This window comes from Callospermophilus lateralis, chromosome 5 (assembly GCF_048772815.1).
Source record: "Callospermophilus lateralis isolate mCalLat2 chromosome 5, mCalLat2.hap1, whole genome shotgun sequence".
NCBI lineage: Eukaryota > Metazoa > Chordata > Mammalia > Rodentia > Sciuridae > Callospermophilus > Callospermophilus lateralis.
In genome coordinates this window covers 28,361,439-28,375,604 of record NC_135309.1, presented here as the reverse complement: position 1 = coordinate 28,375,604, position 14,166 = coordinate 28,361,439, and the positions used below count along the sequence as shown (strand labels likewise).

Genomic DNA, 14,166 nt, shown 5'->3' with positions numbered 1-14,166 from the left:
TTTTAAAAATACCAACCAAATGGGCCAGGCTGCTCTGGGCCCATTGTTCTTCTAATGTATATGTGAGAGGGGGATTTTTTTTTTTTTTCAGTACCAGAGATTGAACTCAGGGTTACTTAACCACTGAGCCACGTCCCGACACTTTTTTTTATATTTTATTTAGAGACTAGGTTGCTAGGGCCTCACTAACTTGCTGAGGCTGGCTTTGAACTTGGATCCTCCTGCCTCAGCCTCCTGAGCCACTGGGATCACAGGCGTGTGCCACTGTGCCAGGCAAGCAAGGGATTTTTATTAATTGCTGAATGGATCAGTGTCCTATGAACTAAGAGGACAAGGAACCTATAGGCTGCACAGGTCAAATCATAAGACTGATATTTTTTTTTCTTTCCTTAAGGTAATGTCGGTAGAGTAGAAATCCCAAAGATGTGACCTGCAGGGCGGTGTGCTCCTGCCATCAGCTGTTACCCCACCCATGCTGGGAAGCATGTCTGAACATGCTCAGATCAGGCTTCCTGTCCCTACTGGCTAGCCAGGAGTCTCTCTGATACACACTTTTACATCTACTCATTCAGTGACTGTTGAGTTTGATCTCTCTCCTAGGGTTTTCATGCTGGTATCATTAACGTTTTAAAATGAGTGTGTTCTTATTGAGGAGAAAATCACCATGAATTTACTGAGAGCTATGTACTTGGATGGCCCTGCTGTCACATCCAGGCACCGTCCCTGTCATTCACCATGTTTGGCTCTGAGGGACTCTGGCTGATTCCCAAATTAAATATCCCAATCAAGAGTTAAGAGGTGACGCTATAGTCACCTTTGAAGATACTAGAATGTGAAAAAAAAAAAAGGAAAAAAAAAGAAGAAAACTGGGAAGTTTGAGGATTGAATCAAAATGATGGTGTGATTCCACATCATTCCTGCATTATTAATAAGGCACGGATCCCAGGCTGCTCAGACGACACCTGCAGTGGGGCCCAAAACTCAGAAAGCTGAGCAGAAAAAGGAGAGTTACAAACACGTAGAACACAAAACCAAAGGATGGGCCAGAAATTGCGTCCCAGAAGCAAGGCAGGATAGAGACGTGAAGTTCTCCTGCCATCCTCTGGAGAGGTTCCAGGTAGGAGAGATTGGACATGTTCTGTATCAGCACAAGGAATTCATCAGGGACCCAGAAGCAGATGCCATCGGAGACAGACTTTGTTTCAAATATTTCTTAATCTCAGAGCAGCCCTCAGGTTGGCTGGACTCCTGCCGTGGCGTGGGGATGAGGTTACCCGAGTATCATATGGAAGATCACTGATCAGTGACACTGCAGAGATGGTTAAAGCACGAGGCAGAGAAGATGTGGTCTCCCAAAGACCTCTCACGTGTGAAATTAAAACTAAACCGAATCCATAACATCAACACAATAGTCGAAACATTAAAAAAAAAAACGAAATTTATAACACCACAAGACTTAAATGGAAATTTCAAGCATCAGGGCCTTGCTCAATCCTAAGAAAAAGTAGCAAGTTAGAGAGTGAAAAGCCCATCTTCATCGTCCTGTCCACGGTGCATGTCATTGAGGGCATTTTTGCTTTCTCCGAGTTTGTCTAATCTGTGAAGAGAAGAAAATCTGGTAAGGGAAAACAACACCAAGAGCAGGGACACACACACACACACACACACACACACACACACTACAGATGCTGCTAAATTACCCTGCAACTGACCAAGGCCATTAGAGGAAATTGTGCTTGGAGTCCCTCCTGTCCAAGCTTCTAGGTTTACAGATGAGAAAACTGAGACTGCAGGACATGAAGGGTGTTTGCCTAACTGTTACAAGAAAATTGAAACTTTCTTAGCAAAATAAAATATACGATCATGGCCTATGCATTTATTTACCAAAAGGATCATCAAGTATGATGTTGGAAAGTCACACTGGGGAGCCTCTGTCTCCCAGCTTGTTGATGCTTATTAGTTAATAAACACTGAGTTCTCAATGCAATGAGTTAAGGAAAGCAAGACCTTCATCAGCAACCTACACCAAACCTTTTTCTTTATTTCCCCTAAAGCTATAGATCAAGTCAGATATATAAAATTCATTGGGCAGAGGAATAAAATCCCAAGAATAATATTCTGAGTGTTCTTTTTTTCATTGTCCATCCTCCCAACTCTCCTCTCAATGAATTCCAATTTAACAAGATATTTTTAAAATCAATCACCCAGGGTTGAACAAAGTTCAAGCAGAGTACAGTGACACATCGCCTTCTTTCTTTTGCATGCTATACTTCTATTAATGCCACCTGCCTTTGTATTTCCATTTCTTTTTAACATATATAGTGTTAACTGAGACAGAGGTTAATGTGAGCTAAATCCCCACAACCTTTCCACCTCTAATGCCACATCTCTCCAACGCTGTGTTTAATCAGAACACAAGCATGAGTCATTAAACCGCTGGGTAGTATCTAATCATTTGTAACAGCTTGTATAATCATCACAACCATCAGTCATGGAAGATGAATTACCTCTTGTGTTTCTGCAAACAACTGGTTTTCGTGACTTTCCCTGAAAAGACAAGGGGGCAATGTGAGGAGCGGGGCTGTGCTAGAAGGAGTGGGATGTTGGAGAAAGCCCAGGGCTCCCTTCCAGAGAGCCCAAAGGGAGGCCCCCCAGACGGATGGCCGGGAAGCCACCTTTCCCCAGATGGAGGCTTGCTGTTTCCTGGGCCTAAGGAGGAGCCCTGAGTCACTCAGCTTTTCCCACGTGAGGGCAACCCCAGGGAGCGGCTTCATTGATGAGTCATCCGTGGCCCCAGAAGTAAAGTATTCATTTAGGTTTTCAAACCCTTCTGTATGAGATCGACGGAGAATTTCCCCAAAACTGTAACTATGACTTTGTGTGACAGCTAATATGGCTGATGGGCTTCCATGAAGTTCTAAATTTCTTTTTGGGGTGTTCACCTGGAACAGGTGTTGAAATACACAGATTTCCCTATCGCCCAAACCAGCTGGGATGGCTGCTAGTCTCATCTGGTGACCGGCTGCCCTGAAACAATAATTTCTCTCCATTTTATAAGGGGTATCAGTTACAGCCATGCGTCTGTACTTTTCAAGAAAACCATAAACTCTTGTTTCTTGGCTTTTTGCAGTGTTTCAGTGTCTTTTTCTTTGGTGGGGTGGGGTCTGTGTTCAATGTCATGGACCAGCTTGAAGATTTATTACAAAAAAATGGACCCTGTCCCCTGAAAATTGCAGGTTCGGGCATATGAACACTTTTGCAAGTGATTTCCAGGTATTTGCATCTCCCCATGAAGGACATTTGTAGCCCCTAGGTTAAGAAAGCCTGCTTTTAGGGAACTCAGCAGCCCAAGATCATTTATGGTTTTCTTCCTGGGGCAATCCTAGCAAAGGGTTTCTTCAGCCCTAAGACAGCAACAATAGTACCTACCACTTAAAGGAGTAAGGTAGATGGAACCCCTAGCATGTCAAGAGTCCTGGGTCAGCCAGGCACGGTGGTAAACACCTGTCATCCCAGCAGCTTGGGAGGCTGAGGCGGGAGGATCTCGAGTTCAAAGCCAGCCTCCGCAACAAGGAGGTGCTAAGCAATTCAGTGAGACCCTGTCTCTAAATAAAATATAAAATAGAGCTGGGAGTGTGGCTCAGTGATCAAGTGCCACTGAGATCAATCCCCAGTACCCCCCTCCAAAAAACAGAGTAAGTGTCCAATCAGTGAAGGTGCATATATTTATTTATTTTTAAAATTTATTTATTTATTTATTTATTTATTTATTTATTTATTTATTTATGTAATGTAGACTCTACCAGGAGGACAGTCCACAAAGCCATTAGCACCTTATGGAGATGGGTTTACCTGTAACCTCCCTGGCTGGGATGGGGACTGTGATAAGAGATGAGCCTGTTTGAGGATGGAAGATAGGGACAGGATGCAGAAAGTGTCCACGGAGGGGTTCTGCTAGAGTCACCCTGCTCTGAAGGGCTCCTCCTCACCGGTCCTGCCCAGCTTACCTCGCAGGAGAAACGTAGCCACCAACACCAACAGCACGAACCCCAGGCAGGAGGCGACCATCACCACCAGGTTGGTCTCGTGGTTCTGGGGAGACACAGGCAAGGCGGTCGATTGGCCCACTCATTCAGAATGTCCACACCAGAGGTCACATCCGTCCCCATGATGCCTTCTAATCTCCAGCTATTTGACCACTTTCCACCCCGAGCTACCCAATGTGTCTCGATGTCCAAATAAAGTCAGTCTTACAAGTTAGGTTTTTAAAATTTTTTTTTTGTATGTGAAAACTTGAAAGATTTTACTTACATCTCTGAATTTTCCTAAGTCTTGGACATGAGGCATAAGGGGCCGTGCAGCTCAGGGGTCAGAGGATGAAAAGTAGCCATGCTGGGTGCCGGGTCAGATCTCTTTCCCAGCCACTGCCTAACCCTGTGGGCCCCTCCCCGGGGCCCGTGCAGTTCTTATCATGGCTGACTTGGGCTTCTAGAGAAATCAGGATTTAAGAGAAAATGAAGCTCAATTTCAAATTTTCTACCACAGTGGTTCTCAAAGTGGAGTCAGGGAGCCCATGAGATCAGAATGATTCTTGGGGACATTATTTGCCATTTTCACTGTCTTTCTGTCCTGAGTTTCCCAAAGGTCATGTGACCAGCAATGACATCATTCAAGGCTCTCCCTCACACAGGATGTGGAAAGCAGGTGTGAGGCTTCCTCCAGTCTCCCATTAGGTACAGAATTGTAAGAATGTAAAAATAATGCTATTTTTTTCACTATTTTTTTACTTGGTAACAATATAGCTAGTTATCATAAAACACATACTTTTTTCTTCTTTTCTTGTTTTTTTGGGTTTTTTTTTTTTTTTTTTTTTTTTGTAGTACTGGAGATTTAACCCAGGAGCACTCTACTAATGAGCTGGGGTTGCCAACCCTTTTTTAACTTTGAGATAGGGTCTCGCTAATTAGCAGAGGCTGGCCTTGATCCCGTGGTCCTTCTGCCTCAGCCTCCCAAGTCACGGGGATTTCAGACATGGGCCAGGATGCCTGACAAACATACACTATTTATCACCCACTGACCAGCCACACTCTCTATTTCCTTCCTCCCTTCCTGTCCCCTTCTCCAACACACAGAATGCCCTAGGCTATGGGGACAGTGGCGATAAAGACAGCAGATTGTCTCTGAGGAGACGTCCCTTTCCTTCACAGACATCTGTACTGCCCGGACTTTTCACTCAGAGTGACTTCAGTCATTTTTATAATAATAAAAATAAATGAAGGGAACCCTCAGAAATGAAGAGGAACACTGGTGGCAGGTGTTGACTCTGCGGTATGTCAATAATCCCGGGCCACACAGAAGGAGCTCGTAATGATTTTGTGTGTTTTTATATATGGTTTTTGTTTCTCTTTCAGAACATCTGCACTTGTAGAAGTGGCAATCAATATTATGTCTGCCCCGAGTACAAGTCTACAAATTATTTGAGTATTCTGTAATAGTTGCGATGCATTTTTCCCCCTGATCAATTTTCTGCTCTCCCTAGTTCATCTATGCAAACCTCTACTGTGGGTTTTTAAAATCTAAGTCAGATACTTCACATACTTCACAGGTCTTTTACCTCTTTTGATTTACTTTGCGTGGGACTTGTCATCTCGGATGCTGGGAAGGAAAGGAGAGAGAAATGGTTACACGTTTCCTATGGGAGAATAAAAAAAAACTACCTCCTGAAATAGTTCTTTCAAGGCCGTCTGGAATTTCAGCTGATCTGTTTAATGCTTTGATACCATCTTTCCTTTTTTCTATAATTGACTTAGGCATATCTGTTTGGACGTGGTTCTAATTGGAAATTCATCTGCTCTCCAACATCATCCCGAGGAACATCCCCATTGCAGAGGTAGGAATAAGACTCTGGGCTCTAAGTTTTCCATAGACCCCCACAGTGCCTTCAGGATCTTTTCCAGCATGGAAATCTGTCAGTCTTTCAGTTAACCCGTATTTATGGGGCATGTATCACAGGCTGCACACGGTGCTGGCCACACCTTACACCTCAGGTACAACTCACTGCAGAAAACCAAATTTAATAAAAATGGAGCCAGGCCCCAGAGAGCAACATTTTGGAGAACAACGAACCACATATACAACAATGGTCCCGTGAGATGATAACAGAGCCAAGACATCTCCATAACCTAGTGATGTCCTAGGTGTCATAATGTCACAATGCAATGTGTTACATACCTGCAGTGACACTGGTGTAAACAAACCTTCCGCACTGCCAGTCACATGAAAGGGTAGACATTTAATTATGTGCGGTATATGATACCTGCCAACCCGTGACTGTTATTGGCTTGTGTATTTGCTATAATAGAGCTTTATTGTTATTTTAGAGTGTATTCCTTCTGCTTTAAAAAAAAAAAAAGTCTACTATAAAACAGCATGCATGCCCTGTGACCCCCGCATCCTTGTGACAGCTCGTGTTCCCCATGTCTCTCCACTGCACGATTTTCTCTTGTGCTCGACTTGATGTTTTTCCTTTGTGATAGGTCAGAAGCAATAGGCTGTGCCACACACACCAGGGCCACATGGCCCAGGCTGTACTCTGAAGTTTTATGTAGGCTGCACTCAACAAAATCCCCTAATGATGCATTTCTTAGAAGGGTCCCCATCATCACGTGACACAAGGCTGTTCTGTAAGTAATTGAAAAGATAATCAATTGCAACTGTGAAATTCTGTGAAGGAACTGCATTGGCTATCGGGGTGTGTCTAGGATGGCAGGCTTGTTCTGAAGAGCCAAGAAAGCGTTCATGTGAAGGGCAGGCTTCTCCTGAAACGTGGAGTTAATTACTCATAACTAACAGCTGAGTGACAAGGGAGCTTTACTGAGAACCTACCCAGTGCCAAGAACCATTCCAGGCACTAAGAATACTGAGGTGTATGTGGCACAGCCCCTGCGACCATCAAGAAATCACAGCACATTGGAGAAGAGGGTCAAAAGATTATTTCAGCCTCCCAGACCAAGGTGATAATGTGGCACATGGCTCAACGTGGCATTCAGTGAAGGTCTTGTTTGGATGGAGCTCCACGAGTCCCTCTGCCTGTTCACTGCTGGGACCCTAATGCTCCACACATACTTTGGTGCTCACTAGATGCTTATTGAATAAATAAGCACAGTTAAGGCTGTGTAAGAATTAACCAGGCAGGGAATAGTGACCCAGGCACTCCCTGGTCGCAATGGTGACAGGGAAGTTACAGAAGCAAGAAGCAGCATGGTGCCCTGCCTATGGTGAGCGGTTGTGGGCAATACCAGGGGCCAGAGTGGCAGCGGAGAAGAAGGGTGGGCAGAAACAGTCCAGGAGGGTGCTGCTGGGAAGTCTCCCTGAGTCTAAGGTAGGGAGAAACCACAGAAATGTTTTGGTAGGATAGGATCCAAGGCAGGGAAAAGGGACCAACCCAGCCAAGAATTTTTTTCCCAGGTTTGAAGTTCAGAGCTCGTAGAAATGAAGGGCAACCGACAGATATCAGAACTGTTCAGTAGGGAGATGACAGGATATGGAGACCGAATGTGGGGTAAGAAATAGGTGAGAGTCTTCATTTACTCCCAATTCCTACTTGAGTCACGAAGGCCCTACATAAAGGTCAGCCAAGATGGGGAACAGGGACAAGAAAGCAGAAGTGCAAGTCTAGGAGAGAGAGGGGTGGAGCTCAGGGAGGTCAAGGAGCTTAAGGTACCCCCCCCCCCCCCCCCCCCCCCCCCCCCGGACACACACACACAAGCACCACCTGCCTAGCAAGCAATCGATGTATTTGAATGAAATTTTGGAAGAGGGCATTTGGAGATACTGATCTGGGAGTCATCAGTATCCAAGGAGCTGTTAAAATCCTCAGAGTGGATAAGAAATCTAAGAGCAGCCTGTCCAGAGAGAAGAGCAGGAACTGTGGGAATCATCAGCATTAAAATGTGGGCAGAGGGGGGTGGAGGAGGGAAAAACAAACAAACAGAGAAAACAGTCAGAGAGATCAGAAAGAGATGTGTTGGAAAGCAGAGCAGGGGGAAAGACCTCCAGGAGGACACAAAATCACATCTACAATAAAACCATGAAACAGAAGCCGAATGTAAAAACCACAGAGAGAGGGGGCGGGGGGGGGGGTGCCTGGATAGAGTAGACTCTAGGCTAATAGTTGCTGAGATGGATCATTAAAACCACCACCCGGGTTCCAAGCTTACTTGCAGTTAAGGCTAAAGAAGAAATGTGCTGGCTTGTGTAGGGCTCATAATTGGTACCAGAGAGCTTATTTGTTGTTCAGGGAAAGCGACTTGTCGAATGCCTAGGAGCATCAAAACCCAAGGAGGAAGTTCAGCCGTGTTTTCATATCCTACAACTAAGTTATTGTTGTTTTTCTCTCTGCTATTATCCCCTGGAGCTGGAAATTGCAGGTAAGAATTCAAAACTCCTACTCCTGTTCTGTCAAAAGCCGGTTGCATTGTAATCACTTGTGATGGATAAATCTGAAACTGAAACCATCAAAGGGAAAAGCCAGCCTGGGTCAGTTTTATCAAATCTAATCTGTGTTCTAAATTGCAATTGCCTAATGGGAGAGACATTTTGCAAACACTAACACGGCTGCAGGATACCAAAGAGCACATTTTTGGAGCAGGCTAAAAAGCCTAGAAGGAAAGCTCGCCAGGGGCTACAGCATTGTATGCAGAACAGCAAGAGAAATCCCAGTCAGTGAGAAAAGGAGCCGAGCTGATGGGCAGGGATGGGGACTAAGCAAATTGAGACCCTGTCTTCCCTGATGGCTGTGTCTCCTCATCCTCAGATTCTCCAGGCTCTGGGCTCTCATACAAAACAATCAGACAAAGACAGAAAACTCCCGGAAGTTTCTAGAAAGCAGTTCCGAGCAGGGCATTGTAGTGGGTTGAACAATATTCCCAAACCATGTCCACCTAGAACCTCAGACTGTGACCTTCTTGGGGAATAGCCTTTGCCCTCCTACCTCTCTCACTATTGCAAAATCACCACAAAGTGAACCACAGACCTAAATGTAAGACTGAAATTATGAAACTACCGAAAGAAAATAGAGGAAATGTTCCAGGATATTGGAATAGGCAAAGATTTTTTTTATAGGGCCCTCAAAGCACAGGCAACAAAAGCAAAACTTGAAAATCGGAGTCATAGCAAACTAAAATGCTTCTGTACAGCACAGGAGAAGATCAACAGTTAGGAGACAAGCTGGAGAATGGAGAAAGGATTTGTCAACTGTTCAGTGGACAAGGGATTAATATTCAGAATAAATGTGGAATTTGAACTCAAGCATCTCAATGGCAAAAAAAAATAACTGATTTAAAAATGAGCAAGTGATCTAAATAGACATTTCTTCAAGAAGATATTCATACGATCATCAGGTATAAGAAAAATGCTTATCACTAATCATCAAGGAAACACAGACCAAAACCACAAAGCCCAAATCACCTTACTCTAGCTAGGCTATAATTGGAGAGACCAAAAAAAAAAAAAAAAATGTTGGTGGGTAAGGATTTGGATAAAGGGTAATAACAGTACAACCATTATGGAAAACAGTATGGGGTTTCCTCAAAAAACTAAGTATAGAACAACCATATGATCCAGAAATCTCACTATTGAGTATATATCCAAAGGAAATGAAATCAGTATGTCAAAGAGATAGTTGCACTCCCATGTTTAATGCAGCACCTTTCATAATATCCAAGATATGGAATCACCAAGGTATCCACGAACAGATGAACAGATAAAGAAAATGGGATCTGTATACAATATACAAAGGAATATTATATAATCATAAAAAAAGAATGAAATCCTGTCATTTGCAGCAATGTAGAACTGGATGACATTATATTAAGTGAAATGAGTCAACCACAGCAAGAAAACACTGCATGTTGTCACTCCTATATGGAAGCTCAATATGTTGATCTCGGAGAAGTTGAGCATAGAATAGTGGTTACTAGCGAGACTGGGAAAGCTCAGGGGGAAGGGAGAATGAAAAGTTGGTTAATGGTTACAGAGAAAAGTGGGTAGAACAGATAACTTCTGATGTTCTCCAGTAGAATAAGGTAACTGTGGTGAATAACAAGTAATTGTATATTTCATAATAGCCATTAGGGTTTTTGATGTTCCAAATAAATGTCTGAGGCGATGAACACATCAGTTACCCTGATCTGACCAGCACACACTGTATACATGTATTGAAATATCACAAGGTACCCCACAGATAGGTAGCATTATTAGGTGTTATTTAAAAATTTTGAAAATCTTTTAAAGAAAAACTTTTTCTGAGCTTACACATTCACCAAAACCTCTGATTAATATTAGATTTCCCTTTAGGGCAAGCATTTATTTAAATGAAAAACACTAAAGTAGGGATTTCTTGGTAGTTAGAATTCTTGCTATAAACTAGTGAAGTGGTCTCTTGATTTCTTGGTAGGCAAGGGTACTTGATAAAATGGAATTCCTGTAACAACCCCGATTTTAGAGGACTTCCAAGTCCTGCCATGTAACCTCTCTTACTTTGGCATCCTGGGACCCTCTCCACCATCAGTAAGTGCTTATCCCATGCTTGCTAGCTGTGTGACCATGGCCAGGACACTTCCCCTCTCTGAGCTATACAGCCTTCATCTGAAAATGCTGACATTTTACCATCTGATCTCCTATGTCTTTTTCACCTTTATAATTCTGCATGTCTTATTACAAAGAAATCTGAACGACCTGAGGAAGTTATCTTTGCATACTAATCTTTTAAAAGGATATGGTACTATAGTTAGCATAAGGAACGAATGTGTGGATACTTAAAAGTATATACAGAAACACACGCATACCTCTTGCTCCCCAAAGAAAACTAAAAAGAAACACTAAAGCAAATACATCTGATTTTGAATGGTAAGATTATAGATAATTAAAAATCTGTTATCGGGGATTATGGATCAGAGGGAGAGCGCTCCCCTCCCATGCGTGAGGCACTGGGTTCAATCCTCAGCCCCACATAAAAATAAAATAAAGATATTATGTCCACTTATAACCAAAAAAAAAAAAAAATTAAATCTGTTCTCATTAGTACTTTTGCATAACTTCTAAATATTCTCAAATAGTTAGAAAAATTTAGCAGTAAAACACTCTTCATATCATGTGTGAATCATTGGAAATTCTCCAAGATGTCTGAGTCAAAAGCAGACTCGGAGGCTGTGTGTTATTTTTCTGAAGCAGCACTGTGGTGACCTTCTAAGTGAAACCTTGAAGAGAGCTGTTTGAAACCCAGCAGCCCACAGCTGAACAAGGGTTGGAGAGGTGCTAATAGAAAAGTACATGCCCCTGGATCTAACAGCACCAATAAAGAATGATGCCCAATAGAAGTTGATTGATTGATGATGTTTTTATAGATAAAAAATTTTAAATGAGTATCTATAAAAACTGATAAAATCTGAGTAGGGATAATAACTAGTCAATTGAACTGTGCCCATGTCAGGTTCCTGGTTTGGACAATGTATATAAGACATTACCACTGGGGGATGCTGAAGAAATGCCTAGGACAGCTCTCCAGGCTGATTTTGCAATTACTTGTGAATCTAACATTATTTGAAAATAAAAAGTTTTTAAGGAAGATGGACATGATCAAAATAGGATATACTCACATAGGGAAACATTGCAGTCAAACCCATTAGTTTTTACAATTGATACATGGTAATAAAAAAGACAAAAGTTTTTTTAAAATTGTTTTAAGAAATATTTCATATCATTTAGTCTAATCCATGCAGGATATAGTAGCTTTGCAGAAAAGATTTGTTGAATAAAATTTAAAGTGAGTTTAAAAGAACATAGAATGTGGACTGGGGCTGTAGCTCAGTGGCGCAGGGCTTGCCTAGCATGTGTGAGGCACTGGGTTCGATCCTCACCACCACATAAACATAAACAAATGAAATGAAGGCTGACTGTCCATCTACAAATACCAAAAAAAAATCTTTTTAAAGAGAACATAGGATGATTTTGTAAAAGGAAGAGAAGGAGGAATAGAAAGAGGAAAGAAAAAATTTGTAAAAAATAATAAAACATATTATTATGTTTTATTATTGTTACAGTGATTATCTCTTGCTCATAGAGAGGGGAACACATATGAACTTTCATTTGATGATGTTTTAACCTTTTTGTTTTTTCACAAGAGAATGTATTTATTCTGTAACCTGCAAAGTCAATAAATTTTAAGCAAGAAAACTATGGCACTAAGAACTGCACTTTGACCATCTAAGGACATAAAACCTAATAGGGTAGGAAGCTGCATTCAGAAGCTGCTCTGCCCTGGGAAAAAGCTGAGTGTCCACCCGTCCCTTCCAAGGAACCCTCCTGAGTCTGCATGGTGTAGATCAAGGGTTTGCAAAATATGACCTGAGGGTCAAGGCCAGTCATGGAGGGTTTCTGTACAGTCCACAAACCAAGGATTGTTTCCAGATTTAAATAGTTGAGGGGAAAGCAAAGAGAAGAATTACTATTCAAAATTCAGATTTCTGCACCCCTAAGTTCTATGGAAGCACAGTGGCACCCATTTGTTTCCATATTGGCGATGACTGCTTCTGCACTCTGGTGGCAGAGCTGAGTGGCTGTAACCCAGACGAGACTGTGGCCCACAGGCCTCAATGTACCTTTTGGCCCTGTACAGAAAAACTTTGTTGGGCCCTGGCATGGTGAGCCTACTGGTGCAAAAACAACGCAGTGGAGTCAGGAAATTAAACGCATCCTATCTGAGCACAGTTCTAATCTGAAGAGCCTTCCAATGAGACCCTCAGGTGACGACAGACTTCTCCTTCCACATGATTCTGCCTCAGGTGGGAGAACCCACAATCTCACTCAGCAAAGACCATGTGCTACGTGCCATTCTGAGCTGGCATCGACATTTTACGTTCAAAAGTCTTTTAAGATTCCACTTTAAATATCATCCCTGCTCCCATTCCATTAGTAACAATTTGCTTTAGATTACTAGATTCCGGCCAGAATCAGTTTATGGAACACTTAACTAGGTGCCTGGCCCAGTGGCAAGCCCTTTATGTAAATCATCACATTTGTTGCTTTCAAAAACCATTTTATAGACATGCAAACTAAAGTTGAAAGGAATTAACCTCCTTTACTTCCTATTTATTTATTTTGTTGAATCACTTGCCCAAGATAACTCAGACAATAAAGGGACAATAACAGGAAATTTGAACCCAAATCTGAATGACTCAAAAAAAAAAAAAAAAAAAGACTTGATTTCAGCCACTCTGGGAGAAAAGAAAAAGTGCATTAAAATCCAGTTTGAAAACAAAAACTCTCCAATGAGAGAGGAATTCTAGCCAGAAATCAATGAGAAATAACTGCACTTCATCTTCTCAGTGGGTACATTTTAACGCTCTTGATAGACCCCGCGACTCATGTGGATCCACTTCCCAAGCAAAATTAGTTCTGAAATAAGTCAATTCAACCACACCATCTTAACACAATCCTAGGGTTCTGAAAGTGACAACGGCAGGCCTTCTGAGAAGTTTCTTTCCTTTCGTGAGGAACCCCTGGCTTATGCTGCCCTCTCTGGATCACTGGTGGTATGGTTTTAAGAAATCCAGAGAAAGCAAAGGTATCCCCCCAAAATGGCAATTTGAATATTTTAGAATTGGGAGGAATTCAAAATTACCTCCTTGGCTTCCTATCTATCAATCTATGTATCTATCTATTTATTTACTTATTTAGTCAAGGGAGAAATTGAAATCGAGAAAGAGAAGTTTATTTGCTCAAGTCTTCACAGTAGTGAGTTCCAAGGAACGTGACAAGAACCTGTGTTTGCTGACTTCTACACACGATTCTTATTTGCTGACCTTGCTGGTCAGCACTAACAGACATGGGACTTCAGAACTCCCCTGAAAAAAAGTGGAAACACCCATTTACTGAACTCACATATATATTTTTTCAAATCTGGAAGCCTCTATAAGGAATGAGCCAAAAGAACACAATACATATACACTTTAATTAATAAACCTAAGAGAAGAACATTCAGGAGTCGGGGGTTCCTTAGCTACCAGAGCAAAAGTGGGTGTGGGCCTCTTTTTTTTTTTTTGAAAGGGAACAGAGAGCAAATGATGTTGATACCGGAAGAGGATCAGAGAGAGGAAGGAATGCTGA

The 14,166-nt window shown here is 42.2% G+C and overlaps 1 protein-coding gene across 2 annotated transcripts in view; it reads right to left on the bottom strand.

Moving 5' to 3' along the window:
* Positions 1-1,163: 1,163 nt before the first annotated feature.
* The window catches only part of Timd4 (T cell immunoglobulin and mucin domain containing 4), a 34,272-nt gene continuing 21,269 nt past the window's right edge, over positions 1,164-14,166 (bottom strand). For both annotated transcript variants that reach the window (XM_076855734.2, XM_076855735.2), the window contains 4 exons: positions 5,615-5,655; positions 4,008-4,092; positions 2,508-2,547; positions 1,164-1,597 (listed from right to left, as the gene is read on the bottom strand). In XM_076855734.2, coding sequence (XP_076711849.1) covers positions 1,513-1,597; positions 2,508-2,547; positions 4,008-4,092; positions 5,615-5,655 — 251 coding nt within the window. In that variant the 3' untranslated portion in view covers positions 1,164-1,512. The remainder of the gene's footprint in view (positions 1,598-2,507; positions 2,548-4,007; positions 4,093-5,614; positions 5,656-14,166) is intronic.